At 41.5% G+C, this 20,116-nt stretch overlaps 1 protein-coding gene and 1 long non-coding RNA gene across 6 annotated transcripts; one reads left to right on the top strand and one right to left on the bottom strand.

Annotated features, from left to right (window-relative positions):
* Positions 1-33: 33 nt before the first annotated feature.
* On the bottom strand, positions 34-19,551 carry LOC135487490 (uncharacterized). Its single transcript, XM_064771189.1, has 2 exons — positions 19,425-19,551; positions 34-4,304 (listed from the first exon to the last, which is right to left on the bottom strand). Exons 1-2 carry the CDS (start codon positions 19,430-19,432, stop codon positions 1,472-1,474), a joined length of 2,841 nt encoding a protein of 946 aa, XP_064627259.1. The 5' UTR covers positions 19,433-19,551; the 3' UTR covers positions 34-1,471.
* On the top strand, positions 7,882-12,034 carry LOC135488425 (uncharacterized). Of its 5 annotated transcripts, none has more exons than XR_010446976.1 (4): positions 7,882-8,851; positions 10,037-10,100; positions 10,452-10,527; positions 10,735-12,034. It is a non-coding gene; the product is annotated as an uncharacterized LOC135488425 (long non-coding RNA). The 5 variants fall into 5 exon arrangements; XR_010446974.1 differs by lacking the exon at positions 7,882-8,851 and adding an exon at positions 8,867-9,369 and having other exon boundaries at positions 10,037-10,191; XR_010446973.1 differs by lacking the exon at positions 7,882-8,851 and having other exon boundaries at positions 8,868-10,100; positions 10,735-10,805; positions 11,026-12,033.
* Positions 19,552-20,116: the final 565 nt, after the last annotated feature.

Here is a 20,116-nt window from a genome sequence, read left to right as displayed (position 1 = left end):
TCTTTGGATGTTATTAATATCACTGTTGAAAAACCTTTGCCTTTTTTTGCCCTACAGTTGAAATTCAATCTTAGCTGGTTGGTCTATTGTCTCTGTCGTCCTCATCATGTGACTTTGTTCCTGGTGTCGACCCTCTCCAAAATTTGCATCAATCGATATTAAACATTGACCAGAGCCTGGTCTCGCCCTGCATCAGCTAAAAGGTTTTTGGCTGAAATCTGTCTGTCACCTTGGTAGGTTGTGAGACTGTCCTGCCTCCTGCATTGGCTAATTGGTGTTAGGTTGAAACTCTGTTTGTGAACTTGGCAGGTTGTAAAACTGTGCAATTCCCTTGCATTGGCTTATGAGTGTTTGGTTGAAGGTGATCTTTGATATACTCTCTTTTACACATTAAGAGGTCAGTCCTTTTAAACTTGGTTATGCCACCCACTATTAATATTGGAAGCTCAAATATGCCAATATAGGCCCTTTATTAAGCCTGATTGTTCAGAAATTCATGTACATTTCCATAAAGGTCAATCAAAAGATTAATAACCACCTGTTAGTAATGACCACCATTGGAAATGTACAATTCTAGTAGCCAATGGAACATAGAATTGGGCTGTGTTACCTGTCAGCCATGTTTTCTGTACACTCTTGGAACTGATCTCTTAATGTGTAAACGAGAGTATATATATTTACGTGTAGGCACTATTTATTTAAATATTTATTTATTACCAGACGAACACAAGACCAAACCACTGTCCTCTTTCCAAATCAAGACGGATCGACAGGGCATAGTCTGTTGCTATGGTGATGCTCGTCATGTCCTTCCTATGATGTCATCATCTTCCGCACTGTAAGATGAATATTGCAGCTACTGCACCCCACTACAGCATTATATCAGTCTACCCCCATTGGTTTGTTTTGTGTTTTCCAATCCAATGACGAACTCGCAATATCGGTCGATAGCGGTGTATCTTGAATTATTGCGAAATTCGGCTGTGAGACTTTGTCTGCAGATCGGATTAGTGAAGAGGTAAAATTGCCTGGGCCATCATGAATTCAAAATAAGTTATAGATTTGCCTTATCTGTTATATACATAGGTGTTTTTTGCCCGCACAAATGTTTCTTCTTTGGCAATATTGCCGGGCCTGTGAGTTAGCCGCTGGAAACCGCATGTCCCATGTCCCAAGGTTTCACACGATAATATCAGTCATTGCTTCTACTTTATACTATACGTGCCGGTTATCCTAATAAACTATGAACATATGTTGTGTTATCTGCACCGTCCGATGGTTTGATCCCCTAAATTATGGCCTGACGCGTTTTGTCTCAACCACATGTCATTGACGAAATTTTGCGTGACGTCGTTTGACCCGAGCGGTTGGTCGGACCACCCAAACGACGAGATCTCGCAAGGAAGCGCGTCGTGGTAATACCAGGCTTGGGTATCGCATGTACACACGGATGATAGTACTACAGCTAGCCTTATTTTTCTAGCATTGCACAAACTAGAAGTTCTAGTCCCTTAACGTCCCACCTATGGTCTCCGGCCACTGGGAGAGCCGATTTCTTGTCGATGCAGGCGTTTGACCCTCTGACAGTATCACTATCAGAATCGTGAGTGGCTGGAATATCATTTCCTTCAGATTCGGGGACTTCAAACTCTTCAGATGTTGGTACAGAGCTGGACTGTCTAGATATATTGGTATCTCCCCGAGTCACAGGTCCCCTTCTTCCTCTCCGTTTCCCACCAAGCATCGTATCATCAGTGCCGGTTATAATCTCCATTCCCCACTCCTTAGAACCCTTTGGTCCACAACGATGCTCTCTATCATCAACTGTCGTACCAGCTTCACTCTCTGATCGGTTCAACTCCTTACCACCATCTGTTCCACGACATGCAATATCACCACAACCAGCTGCCTCCTGGAGTGCTCGAGTCTGTTCGATCTCGCTCTCGGGAGGTAATGTATCATCAGTAGCGATGACCTTCCTGTTTGTATCGGCTGCATGCGACGACCCATGGATAATTCGTTTCATATTGATCCAAGGCGTACATCCGCGCATTTTGCCAGTTCGTTCCTTCCAATCCTTATCCTGTCCGTTTACATCGTTCACAACTATCACTCGTCCTCCGCGCTTTTGAACGCAAGAAATGGTATTGTCAATGTCTATGAGCAGTGATTGCAAACCTAGTACGATATCAGTAAGGTGGACGATAACGCACCAGGCTTTCTCAACAAAGTATTCTATGTGGTCACGTATGGGTGTGTTGGAATCTCCTAGGATTAAACCGATGTTCTCGTACGGTAGTACACAAGTGTCCTCATTAAAACCAAGGCCCTGGCGAATCATGCATACCAAAGCTTGTGTCCTTTCCTCATCCGACTTCTCCTCGGATGAGATTACAACAACAAAGTTTGCCTTAATGTTCGGTGTCAGCTCTGTGATCAACTCTTGGTAGATCGTAGCTGCGGTGTCAGGAGGGAACTGTCGTGCTACCGCCAAACTAACATCCATGTACCGCTTTCTATTCTCTGGTTTTTCAAGGTACCTTTCGTCGTTGGTTTTCAGTATTATCATATGCTGCCTTGCGTGGTGAAATTCCTCTAGTCGCAATAAAACGACTATGAGATCCTCCAAGATATTAGGGTCTTCTGCATTCCTCCCTCTGCCCTTCTTTTCGTTTTTCTCCATTTCCCTTGCTTTGTCCAAGTTCCATCTGGCACGTTCGTACTGCTCGAATTGCTTAAACATTATCCCCAATGTCTTGTACCGTTCAGATTTTGGTGATAATTCCTTTTTGTAAAGCTGAAAGAGTTCATTCATCGCGCTGCTGTATTTATTCGCTTTGATCGCCTGCTCTGCCGATAATTTGAGGTACTTGCCACACATTTCCATATCGCCGCGCAGCTCCTTACGCATCAGGGCAAACTCCATAAATAGGTAAGCTTGATCGCCGCTCGTCGTCAGACCACGATTATTTGTGTGTTTAACACATCCATTCAGCATTTCCATGATCTCGTCGCAGCTCGTTTCACTTATTGGCTCTTCGCAGTATGAATATTTCAATCGCACGAGATCAACTTGAAACAAGACGGAGGTTCGATGAGAGAAGGATAAAGCCTTTTCAAGGTGCTCAATAGCTTTTTTTAGTAACGGGTTTCCTGGGTCTCTTATGTTATGATCTGGCTTTCGTTTATCTATCACCCGTCGTTGCTCAGGCTTGTTCTCCCATTTTTGCCTGTACACTAACCCCAGGCGATGATAGATGGCCGGCCTCTTACTCTGTTCTGCCGCAGCTTCAAGATACTTTCCAGCTTTGTCCAAATCCTGCTTTTTCCCGCTTTTCCGATATTCGTTGCCAAGCATCTCTATGGCTCTGTAATCAACATTTTGTATGCCTGCCTTCGCTACCGCTTGCTCTGCCTCCGCAAGCCATTGGACAGCCGAGGTCAGACCTGGCCAAACCAATTGCAAATCGTCAACCGTCAGGAATCTCTCCTCCCAAGGAAATACCTTTTTGTATCGCTGGAAGGTATTGGACAGCATTAGTAAACCAATTGCCTCGTAACCTCTCGACTTTGAGGAAGCAACTTTATTCAAAAACTTGGCGGATTCTTTCATCAAATTCTCAGGACTGCCGCATTCTTCCTTCTTCAGCACATCCCCATGTTCATTTTGAGCAAACATTCGTTCAATTGCTGAGGCTGCTAGAAGGCTGTATTCAACTTGAAGCTCGTTCAGCAGATCGCGATCGGAAGCGGCGATTTCAGAAAGGCCTGGATAGTCTTGATCATATGAGTTGACAACCTTTTCAGCCAATTTTTTACAGTTCAGATGACCCCATGGTCCCATCTTCATATAGGCATACGCTATTTCTGCATCAGCAAGGACCCGTTCTAAGGGTGTCATATTTCTTAGCTCCACCAAGATCGATTTGGTGGCGGACACTTCGCCAAGAACTATTTTAAAGTGGGCGAGATTGCAGAGGGAAACCTTACTGCTTGGATAGGTCTCTATCATTTCCTTCATTTTTCGCTCTGGAAAAGAAAACTGATTCTCACGATAGTCGAGGTAAAGCGTCAAGTTCGCATCACGACATGTGAAATGTTCACGGAGTCTCACGTAGGTGTTTTCTTCGTAGAGCTTTTTGTCGTCCTCTATTCGGTCCTTTATATTACGTATTCTTGGCCCTGTCAAGTAGGCACTGCACGCCTCATCATTTTCAATGTAGAAGTGGCTAGGGAACTTCGCCAAAGCCAACTTCAGCTCATCTTCTGCCATGTCTGTTTTGTCTGATGAAGACATCTCAAATCTAGAAGAAAACAACTTAATTGAATACATGTATAGCCTTTTTATCACATGACAGCTATTGAACAGATTATATTTTCGGCATCACAATAGGTATGATCGGCGGCGATGCTGATCAACGTAAATCGGGTGTCCACCAAATGTACGGACATCATGGTATGGTCTGCTATGACATTTATCACAAATGCAATCATGATAAACAGATAACTTATGGGCCTTCCCCAAAATATCAAGTTGTGGTAAATACATGGCTGGGGTGGATCAAAGTGGAATTGATTCTCAATCTGTGGTTGGTTCTAAATCTACAGAGTCAGGCCATCACAGGAATATGCTTTTTGATAATATATTTAAGAAAATGTGGTCTCACTGGTCAGTTTAGAAGGGCCATGTCAGTGAGCGAGTGACGATTTGACGGATATGCTGTACAGAAGTCATTTTTCCGCAGGCAATTGGTGTTGGACTGTTGTAAAATTTTATCATGATTTTGGTAAAGGGTTCGTCTTAAAGAGGTTGAATAGCGCCTCCAGAAGCAAGCACCAGCGCCACCCGTAGCAGAAATAAGCACTGCTTAGTGACGTCATGGTTTCCATATACGGCATCTCATTTGCATATTTTTACAACCTTATTTACTACGAGTTATAAATACTAGCATATACCCATGGAGCGGGCAAAGTTGAAATGTAATATACATTAGTTAAATGGGCACGATGATTGAGCTACATTAAATTTCTAACGTTACTGAAGTTTTAATATGTAAAGTCAAGGACTTAGTGAGCCCCCCTTTAGGTCGGGGGAGCTCCCCCGAACCCCCCTACGAGCATATGTTAAGTGCAAGCTCTAACAACTACAGCTGTTACAATGGGGGGACACCCCCCAAACCCCCCTCCGTCGACATAGGTTTTTACCAGTGCGTTGGGGGGAAGCTCCCCCCAAACCCCACATTTTTGTTTTGGTAATGTTATACATTGTGATTGTCCTTATTCACGGGAATCGGGCGTTTCCAGTGATATACGACACTTAAATGGATTGTCCTCATGCATTCACTTTGGAAACGCATTTTAAAATAGATGTTACGTCCTGTTAATGGGGCACGTCATCATCGCGTACATTTGGGAAAAACTCCCTAACGAGACCGGAGCAGCCGGCTGAAAGTAGTTTAATTATTGGCCGCTAGGGTGCAGAATGTACGCCGCTCACCCGAATTTTTCACGCAACTATAGCTGAATAGAGCTAGTTCTTGTTTGTGATTCAATTTGATACTTCAGATTTGGGCAGTAGACCAATATAACTTAGTCGTCAGTGTGGTTTTAAGCAGGGAAAACGTATTTGTTTTTCTTTAAGTGCCTTTTTTGGACGGGTGTGTGCGATTGTTTTGTTTATGTCACGTGACCTCGACCATGTCGACACAAAATTGATATAAAACCACCTTTTCTGTCATTATTTATGACGGATATTTCTCTAATAAAAATATCAATATAATTGGCCAATTTCTTAGGCATATGTAGCGAATTCCCATGAAGATTTAAATTAGATGTTCTCGTAACCTGTTACAACTGGTCTGATTTATAATTCAGCGCTACAACTGGTCTGATTTATTTATTCAGCGCCATTTTGAAAAACCAAAAAAAAATGTTTGTTGGATATACAATATTTACTCTCTTTATTTCACTTCATTTACATTATATACTCCCGCACACACGTGTATCTTAAGAGCCCCTCCTAAGAGGGGGGCTTAATATGTAAAGTCAAGGACTTAGTGAGCCCCCCTTTAGGTCGGGGGAGCTCCCCCGAACCCCCCTACGAGCATATGTTAAGTGCAAGCTCTAACAACTACAGCTGTTACAATGGGGGGACACCCCCCAAACCCCCCTCCGTCGACATAGGTTTTTACCAGTGCGTTGGGGGGAAGCTCCCCCCAAACCCCCCCGGTGGACAGTCAACTAGCCCTTCTGTGTCATACTGCTGGAGGGAGGGGGGTGCGATGGGACCATCCATATAGTTCCTTCCGACACATTTTTGTTTTGGTAATGTAATACATTGTGATTGTCCTTATTCACGGGAATCGGGCGTTTCCAGTGATATACGACACAAATGGGTTGTCCTTATGCATTCACGATGGAAACGCATTTTAAAATAGATGTTACGTCCTGTTAATGGGGCACGTCATCATCGCGTACATTTGGGAAAAACTCCCTAACGAGACCGGAGCAGACAGCTGAAAGTAGTTTATTTATTGGCCGCTAGGGCGCAGAATGTACGCCGCTCACCCGAATTTTTCACGCAACTATAGCTGAATAGAGCTAGTTCTAGTTTGTGATTCATTTTGATACTTCAGATTTGGGCAGTAGACCAATATAACTTAGTCGTCAGTGTGGTTTTAAGCAGGGAAAACGTATTTGTTTTTCTTAAAGTGCCTTTTTTGGACGGGTGTGTGCGATTGTTTTGTTTATGTCACGTGACCTCGACCATGTCGACACAAAATTGATATAAAACCACCTTTTCTGTCATTATTTATGACGGATATTTCTCTAATAAAAATATCAATATAATTGGCCAATTTCTTAGGCATATGTTGCGAATTCCCATGAAGATTTAAATTAGATGTTCTCGTAACCTGTTACAACTGGTCTGATTTATAATTCAGCGCTACAACTGGTCTGATTTATTTATTCAGCGCCATTTTGAAAAACCAAAAAAAATTGTTTGTTGGATATACAATATTTACTCTCTTTATTTCACTTCATTTACATTATATACTCCCGCACACACGTGTATCTTAAGAGCCCCTCCTTAAGGGGGTCTTAATATGTAAAGTCAAGGACTTAGTGAGCCCCCCTTTAGGTCGGGGGAGCTCCCCCGAACCCCCCTACGAGCATATGTTAAGTGCAAGCTCTAACAACTACAGCTGTTACAATGGGGGGGGGGGACACCCCCCAAACCCCCCTCCGTCGACATAGGTTTTTACCAGTGCGTTGGGGGGAAGCTCCCCCCAAACCCCCCCCGGTGGACAGTCAACTAGCCCTTCTGTGTCATACTGCTGGAGGGGGGGGGGGGGTGCGATGGGACCATCCATATAGTTCCTTCCGACACATTTTTGTTTTGGTAATGTAATACATTGTGATTGTCCTTATTCACGGGAATCGGGCGTTTCCAGTGATATACGACACTTAAATGGATTGTCCTCGTGCATTCACTTTGGAAACGCATTTTAAAATAGATGTTACGTCCTGTTAATGGGGCACGTCATCATCGCGTACATTTGGGAAAAACTCCCTAACGAGACCGGAGCAGACGGCTGAAAGTAGTTTAATTATTGGCCGCTAGGGTTCAGAATGTCGCTCACCCGAATTTTTCACTCAACTTTTGCTAAATAGAGCTAGTTCTAGTTTGTAATTCATTTTGATACTTCAGATTTGGGCAGTTGACCAATATAACTTAGTCGTCAGTGTGGTTTTAAGCAGGGAAAACGTATTTGTTTTTCTTAAAGTGCCTTTTTTGGACGGGTGTGTGCGATTGTTTTGTTTTTATGTCACGTGACCTCGATCATGTCGACACAAAATTGAAATAAACCACCCTTTTCTGTCATTATTTAGGACGGATATTTCTCTAATAAAAATATTAATATAATTGGCCAATTTCTTAGGCATATGATGTAGCGAATTCCCATGAAGATGTAAATTAATTTAAATTAATTTCAATCAATGGGATAGCAACCACCACCGGAAGATCGCGGAGAAATCGGTAAACTCAACGGAGTTAATTCAGAAAAATACCAAAAAAAATTGTTTGTAGGATATACAATATTTACTCTCTTTATTTCTCATCAAATCAGTATATACTCCCACACACACGTGTATCTTAAGAGCCCCTCCTAAAGGGGGGCTTATTAAAGGTTAAACACGAAATTAACTGCATTTAGGGACTTATTGCTGCTATCTACATGCAACCCCCAATAGATTGATTGGAGTACGCTATTTTGCACAATGCATTGAGACCAATGACAGCAGGTCCTGTTCCAAATAAGGCCCTCACATATTAGGCATATCACCTACCCACTCCCGTACCCAATGCCACTGTCGGACCAAAGCCAGGCGCATGGAGAGATGCAGAACGCAATTCAAACTGACAACATCAGTCAGTAAAGAATAAAACAAAGAGCAAGCGCTGGCCACTGTACATATTTTTGTCCATCCTGGCATAACTGTTTATTGATACCCTGACTGCATGTTCCGGTAGGCCACTCTGCAGAATTTGCCTTATCACTCAGGTCAGTGTTTCTCGAATAGAACTAAAATAGAACAGGCTAATCATTAATCTCCCTGCTAATACCCTGCACCATGGACCAGGTTGTATAGCACTACATACGTGCTGGAAGCTAATACTGATGTGGCAGGGAGAATATGCGTGAAGTTTGTGTATGCTTTTGAGAATGAGCGGAGCTCTCCAGTCGACGTGCTCTCTGAAAAGTTGTTATTATTCACAATGTGATCTTATTTCTGTTCCTGAAAAGTTGTTTTCAGTGTATTTTCTCCTTGAAATCGATCACTTCAGGTACTATTACTGTGCATACCTAGCTAAATTAGTGTCTAGTTTCGTCTCTGATGACATTTATTTCGTAAAAATCGCTGTTTTTTTCTAAAAAGGTGTTTTTGTGGTCATTTTGGCTGTTTATTTCGAGGGTACGGTAGGAGGTCATCGTTCACTCGATAACTCTTTTTAAAATGAAATAAAAGCGTCTTAAGATACATGATATGAATTGATATTAATATTCGTTAAGTGGGATTGTCGGTGGACGTTCATTGGTGAACAGTTGTGCTGGAATTACGAAAATATATCGATATCGTTGAGAGTTCATTCATTAGGGGCCTGCTCTCAATTTTCCTTACAACGCCTCTAGCACTGGGCAATTGCCACCATCTTGAAAAGCAGTGCCGCGGATGGCTATCGCATCGCCACTACGCATGAGAACACGATGGCTGCCCTGCGCTGCATTGATAGTTCGTAATAAATTCACATAAAAACACACCAGAAGATCTCCGATTTTATTTGACGGTGTTTCGATAACTCAGGTCAGTTTCACGGCAAAAATAAGTGGTAGTTTTGAAATTCGAATGTGCATTTATTGATGTAACGATAAAGTACATTTCCGAGAATAATTAGTGAAAGTTTCAGTAGGTGTCGATTTTTGTAAAGTAGTGTATAGGCGATGGATTGGCTCAGCCATGTGCTCGTCGTGTCAGCGGGGCGCAAGCCGTCATGGGATGGGGGATGTACACTACTACAATGCACGTGATTGATGGTTGAACATTCATTCTCGTTGACAGTGTATTATTGAAATATTTGATTGTGATGATGGTGTATTGTACTAGGCCTTGCATGCTCCCAACGTGTGGCATATTTCACATTGATACTACCAGTATCAATTACAAAAAAATAGATTGTGAGTAACAATAGGCCTACAAACAATGCTACATGTCATGAGGGTGGGAACGGGGAAGGGGGGGGGTAACTGTCTCGACGTCCCGTTAGGAAAAAAGGCTTATCCCGTTTCCCAATACGCAATTTTAGCCGAATCGTGACGCAAAACACGGCTTGTCTCGAATCCCGCTAAAATAAGGGTGTCTATCCCGAATCCCGACAGTTATTTTCGGCCCATCCCAGTGTCCCGAAAATACCCGTTCTCCCCCTCATACATAGTAAACCATATTGTCACATTGATGTTTTCTTTCATTACAGTTAGACTTCGAGATCTACATTTTCGACAAAGGCCTGGTGTAATATTATTACGTACTTGATGAAGGTAATATTAATTTCTTCAAATTTGAAGCATGACGTTAATGGAGTACCAGCACAACTTCATTGACTGCTACGTGGCGCTGGTGGAAACTAAGGTATTGCATCGCTCATATCACTTGAAAAAAACATTTACCCTAGTTACGACCAAAGCTGCTTAGCAGAGGGCGATACCTCATCAGGAGCGCCACAATCATATCATTGGTGTGAAAGCATTTGTATGAAGTTTTTCAGTTCTCAATGTGTTCGAAACCTTAATTGTGAATTTGTGCACTTCGAATTCAAATTTACGTCACTATGTTAGTTTGACATCCATTGATGTCACGGTAATTTCACTGTTATGCTGTGCTGCTTTCAGGTTTAATGACACGAATGAGTACAAGTACATTACATTTTTCGACGAAGGCCTTCTGTAATTTCATACGCTTCTTACGGTTAGTATTGATTCATAATTTCTAGTAAAAAAGTTAATTTTGAAAGTGAAAAATATGTAACAATACAATAGACCTGCAAATACCATATACGCAAGTTTTGAACAAATATCACACATATTCCCCAGTTGACTTGTGATGATATTGATAATGGTGGTGGTGGTGTTATCATGTACATGGCTTCTAACATAGTAAGTGTTTTCTTTTCAGCAACATTCAATAGATTTATTTACTGTATTATCATTTCGACCAAGGCGAATTCGACACTTCAATTACACAAGGTTAGTAACTTTTGTTCACAAAATCCAAATGGAGGCAAATACAGAACAATCAAACTTAGTCATTCCAGTCAGTTACTGAAGCACAGTGAAAACTGTCGGGAGCAGTGCAACTGATGGCATGTCAAACTTCCAGTGACTGTCCCTGTCCATATATTTCAAGACAGTACAAATCTTGTAATCATTTTGTTTATGCAATGTACGTTATTATGTATCATTTCAGCACAATCAAACTTAGTCATTCCAGTCAGTTACTGAAGCACAGCGAAAACTGTCTGAATTAGTGCTGCTGATGGCATGTAATTACTCTACTACCACTACCTGTGACAGTCAATGTCCAAATATTTTCAAGTGTGCGAAATTAGTACTCGTCTACTTCTTAGTGTTATTTGAATGCAATGTATGTTATAAAAATATTTTTTCAACACTATATCAACATTCTCATTCCTGTCAGTTTCTGAAAATCAGCTAAAGCAATCGCTACCAATGCAGCTGATAACCGCAATTCTTTTTGTTCCCAATGCCCATCCATGACAATATATTTCACGCATGTGACAATCATGTAATCATCCTGTTTTTTGTGTTCTATTCATGCAATAAATAAATTCAGTATTTTCAAATCATTGGTGCTACAAAACTATTCTCATTATAGATTATTCATATTTTATAAAATGCTGTCATGTCAAATTTTGTGTCCTATAAATCATAATGAAGTCGGCATTTTATATACAACTTTTGTACTCCTCCTAAATAAACATACAAATCTTGTTTTATGTAAACTTTGTATATGTGACCCGTCACAGCAAAACCAGGCGCATGTCGCTCTGAGCTTGGCAGGTTGAGACGGACTGTTCTAATCTTTCATTAGCGACACCATTTCTTACCAGAGTGCCTCCTTCATTCATACATCTTGTACTTTAACTCAAGATACCCATCTTTGAATATTTTTAGTATACCAAGTACTACGATGTCAATGTATTGAAGTCATGTTCTTGTAGTGTTATTGGCTTTCTATTATCTTGTCAAAATACCACTTGGTTCTCGCAAAATCTCAATAAAAACAAATGCTATTGCATGTATTGCATATTCTAACAGCTATCCACTGTATCGATTTATCCATCATCTGTACTATTTGTCACAAAAATGTTATATTATGTAAATCATATTTCATTACATAATGCACACTGCCAATTACTGCTGAACCATTCATATGTCATTTAAATAAATAATTTTCAACTTTTTAAAACCGTCTTATAGTACTGTTCTTGTCACTTAGCTGAACCAATTGCTCCATAGCATGAAATTTCCAGAAATGCCCCAGGGACTGAAAAGTGCTGTTTTAACAGAGAGGTGTCCTAAACTGAGAAGTCGAGTTGAATGGAAACAACCAATTTGGAACCAAAAACTACTGTCCTTATTAAAGAGGTTGTCCTCAATAGAAAGGTGTCCACAAAAAGTAGGTCCACTGTATATGAAAGTACAAACCCTGGTACATGTAGTGACATCATCTACTCCTCGATGTGGACACCTGCAAATGCAGCGACAATGTCACATCAGTTATTTAATTCATCGTCCTTTGTGCAGATGGCACCACCCATCAAACATGTTGGTGACGAATAGTGTCGCAGCATTTCGTCACCGAGCTTTCACGAAAATGCACTGTCATTCATTCAGCCATAAGTGTAAGACTGTAGGGTTGTTTCCAACCAAAACATGTTCGAAATGTGTCAAGCATTCGGAACACCCAAAGACTGATTAGAGAAGTCAAAATTGAATGGAAACAACCAATTTGGAACCAAAACTAGTGTCCTTATTGGAAAGGTTGTCTTTAATAGAGAGGTGTCTACTAACGGAGGTTCCACTGTATATAATGTAGGAACCCTGGTTGTGACATTGTCCACTCCTCCAGCTGCACACCACCAAATCCACAACAATGTCACACCAGTTATTTAGTTCATCATGCTTATGGTCATTGTACCTTCATCTTATGTAAAATGTAACTTTTTACACGGTTTCAATAAACGATTTGTAATTTGTAATTTGTAAATTATAAATTTCACTAATAATTTGACGCCGCCAATTCCACTGGTCTTCGAAATACGTAAGCTACACGACTATGACACTCCTCACAAACCACATTGTGAATCAGACGCCGATAGGCTTGTTTATTCTAAAACCACGAAGATATTCGACGTATGACACCCTCAGTGACACTCTTACGTATGATCCAGACCTACGAAGCCAAAGGTTGCAAGAATTCGACGCATTTCCAAGGCCCAATTTTGAAACAAAAATTACCTCCTAAATAGCGGCCACAACGCGCATTATAGTATAGATGCCAGTAGCACATGTATCATGCCGGGCGGCGCCGTCAGGTGTTTCCACTATGGGTTACATAGGCCAGTGTTCTAGTAAATGAAGTTAGCAATGATAGCTATGGCAAGCCAAAGCGGAATTTATTCAAAACTTTAGAATTACCATTCAAGAAGTTAAATATAAGTTCAAGAAGGAAATATATGTTCAAGACTAAAATATGTTCAACCTTGAATCAAATGTTTTCAACCTTGAATAAAATATGTTCAACCTTGAATAAAATATGTCCAACCTTGAACAAAATATATTAACCTTGAACAAAATATATTCAAGACTCACGTGACCATATTCAAGACGCACGTGACCACAAAATTGATGACGTAGAGCGTAGAATCTGTGGTACTTCCGATGCGTTCTGTTTCACGACAGGCATTGCGCATTTTGAACCTATAATTTGCCTGATATGTCTGTGAAACATGTATCGACTCTGACATTCACTCGGCATCCATGTCATGATGTGTAGGATTACAGTACATGTCAGGTGTAGGCGGCTAGGTACGTGTGCAACCATGTGTCAAAACCTCGTGCGAACAATTCGAGCTCCGAAACGCAACACAAGTACCATGGGTTCGGGAAAGTCCGGACGCGGGTTCGGGAAAGTCCGTAAAGCATCAAAACATGAGCAACTACGTCATCAATTTTTGTGGTCACGTGCGTCTTGAATATGGTCACGTGAGTCTTGAATATATTTTGTTCAAGGTTGAATATATTTTGTTCAAGGTTGAATATATTTTGTTCAAGGTTGACAATATTTGATTCAAGGTTGACAATATTTGATTCAAGGTTGACAATATTTGATTCAAGGTTGACAATATTTGATTCAGGATTGAACATATTTTGGTCTTGAACATATATTTAACTTCTTGAATAGTAATTCCACGGTCTTGAATAAATTCCGCTTTGGCTTGCCATAGATAGCGAAAGAATGTTAGTGTATGTTACGCAGTCAATAGCGATAGTAGTGAGTTGGAGAGAGGAGAAAATGGAAAATGGAGAGAATAGTAGTATGGATTTCGAGTCGCCGGTGGATTCTGGGCCGGTGGAGAGCGAGGCCCCTGATCCGAACAGTACAGAAGAAATGGAGCAGCATATTATCCAAGACTTGTTTGACAACCGTGACGACTCAAGATATTTGCCAGAATTGCCGGCAATGAACATGAGTGAAGAGGAGATGGGGCCATTCCAGCCAAGTGACCTGTCACTGCTCATGGCGAATGTCGGAGCCTCTAGAGACGCTGGTCTCGTCAGTACGCCAACGGCATTGAGGTGTCCCCGAAGGGTGGTGCAGACGCCAAGACGTGAGACTAACACCGGCGCGGTGACAGCTGTAGCAGATGGAGCCACGCCACTCAAGGAGGATACCGCGGTGACGTCACATCACGTGATCCCGACCCATATTAGTGATCGCTATGGCCAATCAGATTCAGTCTACTGACAGCACCAGTACTGAACACATCTCCACGTCTCACTGTCTGGTGCGCTTTTGTACACAAAAACACCAATAGACATGAAATATTGCAATACCTAGTATGAATTCTTCCTGTGTAAAATAAAATTTACAGAGCAGATTAACTTCCACGAATAAAAAAGACGTTTGGCGTGGCCAAAGTGCGGAAATAATGTCTCCGCTAAAATACACTACGAAATACACTAGGCAATGCACTACGCAATATACAGTAGAGATGCAGTTGAGTTTGTTATTGTTTTGACTTAGAAGCCCGCCCATATCATAATATATTCATGTATTCATGAAGTATGAACTCATTTCTGTCCCATACAACTCTAAGAACAGTCAATTTCTCCTTAAATCATCACCGAAACCGCGATATCCGCAGGAAGATTTCGTTCTAGTGTCCGAAAATGCATGATCTTACAGGGGCGCTAACTCGACAACTAGAGGGGATCTATGGGGATCTATGCGAGTTTTAGGTATTACAGGTCTCGAACTTGTAAAATCTGTAAACATGCCTCCAAATCCCATTATGATAATGAAGAGATTGCCCCATATCTGGGAGACTGTTTTTAACCATCGCTAATTTTGGAAGATCGGTGCCCGGCTATTTGGTTTTAAAAACCCTATTTTTCCCCATCAAAACAGCACTTTTCATTATTCAAATGATAGCTTATTGTCTGAAGACTTATTTCATAGCAGAAAAGTACTAATAACTCTGATTTGATGCGAAAAATCTAACTTTTTTGATGACTTGATTTTCCCTTGGCCGTGGATCGAGTTTGTTTACAATATGCAGCGCCATCTTGGAAAAGCCGTGACGTCACCGCGGTATCCTCCTTGCACGCCACTAACATTTTTCAAGCATCCGAGTGGTACCTTACAGATCCGCAAGGGGCGCGTTACCGAAAATGTTGCAAAAATCAATAACGTGATCGTAAATATTGTCATATTTTTCAAGATGAGAGTATGTAAATGATACGCAAACGGTAAACCAATGAAAGGCCAGTATCTATTGAACCTTACAAGTAATTTGGGGGCCTTGAAACTCCTTATATTTATCAATGAAACCTTATTCCCGCCTAAGGTTTTGACCGGGCCGTCCAAAACTCCCCATTTTTTGGCGGGCCCTTCCCTTTAACACATATAAAATTTGGTGAGGTTGATTGGCCCTCGGGGTACCTTTTTACCAAAACCTATGTAATCAATTTACATGTATTGAACATACACAGTGTCTAATACAGGGCTCTGGCCGTCAATAATTATGTTTATTTTTGTGGTTTTCTTTGCCTTGGCCTCGACTCAAACCCTCTCCGAGCGGCCCGCTTCGAACACGTGGAATCAGTGTGTTCTTCAGTTTGTATTGTTCGGGTTAAGCGTGGTCCACCAATCACGTTCCAAAGTAGACCCTCTAACGATTCGATTGCCTCACTTATGCACTTGTCCTTCCCTGAGGTAATTCTAGTAAGATTTCAGTAAAACCACTTTACAATCCAAACCAACTCCTAACACCTTGAACACTGATGGGCGATATCCTAACCTCCGAATAAGGGATTTGCCAGTTCAGGGCTAGGTATTGAGGGAGTTTTCGCGAAGTCCCCGAAACCTCAACGTGAACGCCTATACCGCTGCTCGACATTGCTATCATGAGGTCGAACAATGAAATAGGCGTTCTTTTTGGTGTTTCGGGGGATTTGCAAAAAATCCCTATGTCTCATCACCGAACACCGTGAGTGTGGGGCTAAACTGTAGGTAAAAACCGAGCAGATTTTCCCCTCGAGAGTAAAGCAACTCCTCGAAACTCATGTCGGCCTTAAAAACCATCTATATTAGAGCATGATTGTGCAAAATAAACGTTTTGAATGTACTTGTAGATCTGAATGGGTTTCTTTTTGAAACATTTACTTATCATATTCATATACATGTATACTTCGTTTCATTTGAATCGAAATGTCAAGCACTCCTTTGAGTTATTCATTCTCGATCCACTTATAGTTTGCATTTTCTGTGGGCTAAACTCATGTTTTAAACATTTATGCGAAAAGCTTTGATCCACCGTTGCCACCACAGGCATGTGTGTAAGTAAGAGCTCGATAGCCCCAAAATCGACTGACAACCCATCGGAAAAAACTGTTTTTCACCGGAACAACAGCTATCCTACCTGGCGGAAAGATATGGAGAACAGCATGTCAGCAAACTTTGGAGATGCCAGTGACTAAATACCCAAACATTTGGCCTCATAATCGAAAACGCCGGACCGCCAACGATCAAGTCACCTGATGGAAAGTAGTTCAAGCGCGCTGGGTTTGTACAACTTCCAAAATAGGATTGTATAAATTCCAAAATAAAATGAGGAAACACACAACCGGCCCTGCGAAACACGCGGTGTTGCCATTGGTGCTTTCAAGATGGCATCCAAATATGGCGGAGTCGGAAATGTTACGTCGGTTTCTGGCTCTGTTGAGCTGATTGGGTAGTCCATGACTCCATGAAGCGCCTTACTAGTGCATCGTTCCACAAGGAAAGGATCGACGCATGGCGAGCTAACTCGGATCGAATCGGAGTCAACAACGGAAAAGCGTGATAATTCAGTCAGATTTAGAATTTTTCCTTTTCTTTGCAATTTGTTGATGGAAACTGCTTATTTATGTAGAATAGGAGCCACTGGGCAGCCGACAGCTGGGTAATATTGCCCTTAATAATAACAATGATCCTTTAATCGTAGTAAATTCTCATTTGCATAGATTTTATGAATGAATTGGTCATTGTGTTGCCACCCATGCATGGAACCGGCCGCCATATTGCCTTATTGGAAACGGAAACGGAACTTGTGCATGCAAATCTGAACAGCCTCGAGCGCTGCACAACCCGCAGATCGTGACCTATAGTTGATAATTTTGCTACAGACATGACAGATGTCACCACTGGAGGTTTCGGACCTCTTTAAAATGGGCTTGAGCTTTCATCATGGCTTCCAGTTGAAACTTTCGCTGCGGCCACCATATTTCGGCCAGCGCCGCCATGTGCTGTCACTGCAGTTGATACTAAGGCCACATAAAAAAATTGCTTCATACTCATCAGCGGCCGGGTCAATTTTTCGGCCCGGGTTGATTTTTTAAAGCGCAGGCATCAAAAGCTTTGAAGATGTCCACATTCAACGCAAGAGATGCGTTTAGCTGAAACGGTTAATGTCGACCTCGGCTTAAAAGATGTCATGCTACTGTATGGCACGACGTTTGCTTCAAAAATTCCCAAAAAGAAAAATATAATCGAAAAGAAAAAAACACACGATATCTTGAAATCAATGACTTAAATTTACAAATATTACTTAGTTTTGAGAAATATTATCAGTCCAAACAATTAAAATATACATGTTTCCCGAAATTGGTGGCTTGCATTGGAACCAACTTTTTCCCCCTTGTCCGTCATTAAAGGCATTCAAGTGTGTTGGTCAACCATGACTATCTCCTTTGTCCCTCCACCATAAGGCCTAGTTTCCCCTTATGACATCACTATTTCCGTCACTCAGCGCCTCATTTCTGGAAAGGTGTATAAAGCGAGTGAAAATATGTCATCGAACAAAAAATGTCATTAAACATTTAAAAAATGTCATCCAACAAAAAAAAGACATCGAACAAAAAAAGAAATCGAACATTTTGACGTCATCATTTCTTGCGTACTATCCCCGATCTTGGCCTTGGGCTATTTTGAGTGATTTGCACTTATCAATAGCTATTCGATTGGTGTCCGTCCTTCCATCCTTCCATCCAGCCATCTGTAGACAAAGTTGGGCATTTTGTAATCATACAACCGAGGCACTTCAAATCTAGTCTTGCTTATAAACACCGCAGAAAATATTGCTTACGGAAAAAAATTTGGGCGATTCGACTCAAATTCAGCTCCCCAGGGGGCAAAATGCGTAAATGAAAAAACAATTTTTTGACGCTCTATTCCAGCAGATAAAAGCTTGAAATGAAGTTGAAAAGGTCTTCATGATACAGAAGTTTTGATATAAAATAGATTAGTGTCGATTTATATCACCAGTTGGCGGTAGTGAGCAAAACTGTTGTTTGACCCCGGATAATTCCGCTTTAAATTTCCCGCCGAGGTTACCTGGAGTACTATCGTCAATAAAATGGCGGTGACATTTTTATTTTTACCGGAGCGATGATTTTGTAAGTGACAAATTTTCTTATTTAAGCCTTTACGGAAATGTATTTTGGCATTTTTATTTTTACCGGAGCGATCAACGAAAATGTGTTCAAATGCCCTCATAACGATGAGTTCAACGGAATTTGGTCAAAACAACCTTCGAATGGAGTCAACTTTCTTTGCGAAATTGAAGCGACGACCTCATTATTTATCGTAATTTATGCAGATCTGAGTCCAGCTGATGGGTGATGTTCTGATTTGTGTTCAAACTATTGGACACTTCGGAAATTAGTTCTATTAGTTCTACTCTTCTGCCATTGATGTTGACAGCTAAAAGCAAAAAACTTTGTTTATTTATCAAACTTTATCGAGTGTTATCGAATCGAATGGATGTGTCGATCGTCGGGGCGGATTGATATGTGGTTTTGTGTCCAAGGCAATTAGGTCATTCAGTTAGAGCATAGGCCCCTGAATGCTAACTAGCGGGATTATCGGGCTAAACAATGGGATTAGCTAGGAAATAATATATAGGGAGTTAAAAAACTAAAGGTAGGCAAGCGAGGACCAGATTTGAAGCGAGAGACACCTCCACTTCGGACCTCTCGTACGACCAGAAAACGCCGAGAAACAGAATATTTTTTTCTCACCGATCCATCTATAACACTCCAATCTTTAATCCCATGCCTTCTGTCAGCCATCAATCGCATATTAACAACATTGTCGGCGTCGTTTGATGGTGGTGAAAGCGAATAAATATAGAAAACTCTCCGCCGACCATCCCCCTCCTTGGTAACCTGAACTCGCAGTGAATGGAATCCCGTGCGCTGATTGGCTAGAAATAAACACATAATTCTGCCAGGTCGCTGTTTACAAGCGAAAAGCCAATCAGCGCGCAGGATTCCCTTCACTGCGGTGCGATGCTGGCGTCATTTTGATTAGGTTACCAAGGAGGGGGATGGTGGGCGGAGAGTTTTCGGAATTCATTCGCTTTCACCACCATTAAACCACAGGCCCTTGAGTACATGTATTTATAATAGGGGTAGAAGGCGTAAAATAGGGGTATAAGCCCAGGAACTAGGCTAGCATAGAGAAAAATTAAAGGTATGAAAGCGCAGCGAAGTTTTGAAGCGGTAGACACCTCCACTTCGCGCACAAAATACGGCCCGTAAGAGCCGAGGAAAACACCATTTTTTGCTTACTACGCCATCTACACACCTTCAATCATCACCAGAATGCATGTTTATAATCCTACTTTGAATATCAAAGGCCCACGCGGCATCGTTTGTTTGCGAATTTTCCGGTCTAATGATCGCTAACGGCCGTCCGCCATCCCTGTGAT

Source organism: Lineus longissimus, chromosome 5 (genome assembly GCF_910592395.1).
Source record: "Lineus longissimus chromosome 5, tnLinLong1.2, whole genome shotgun sequence".
NCBI lineage: Eukaryota > Metazoa > Nemertea > Pilidiophora > Heteronemertea > Lineidae > Lineus > Lineus longissimus.
This window is presented reverse-complemented; position numbering and strand designations above follow the sequence as displayed.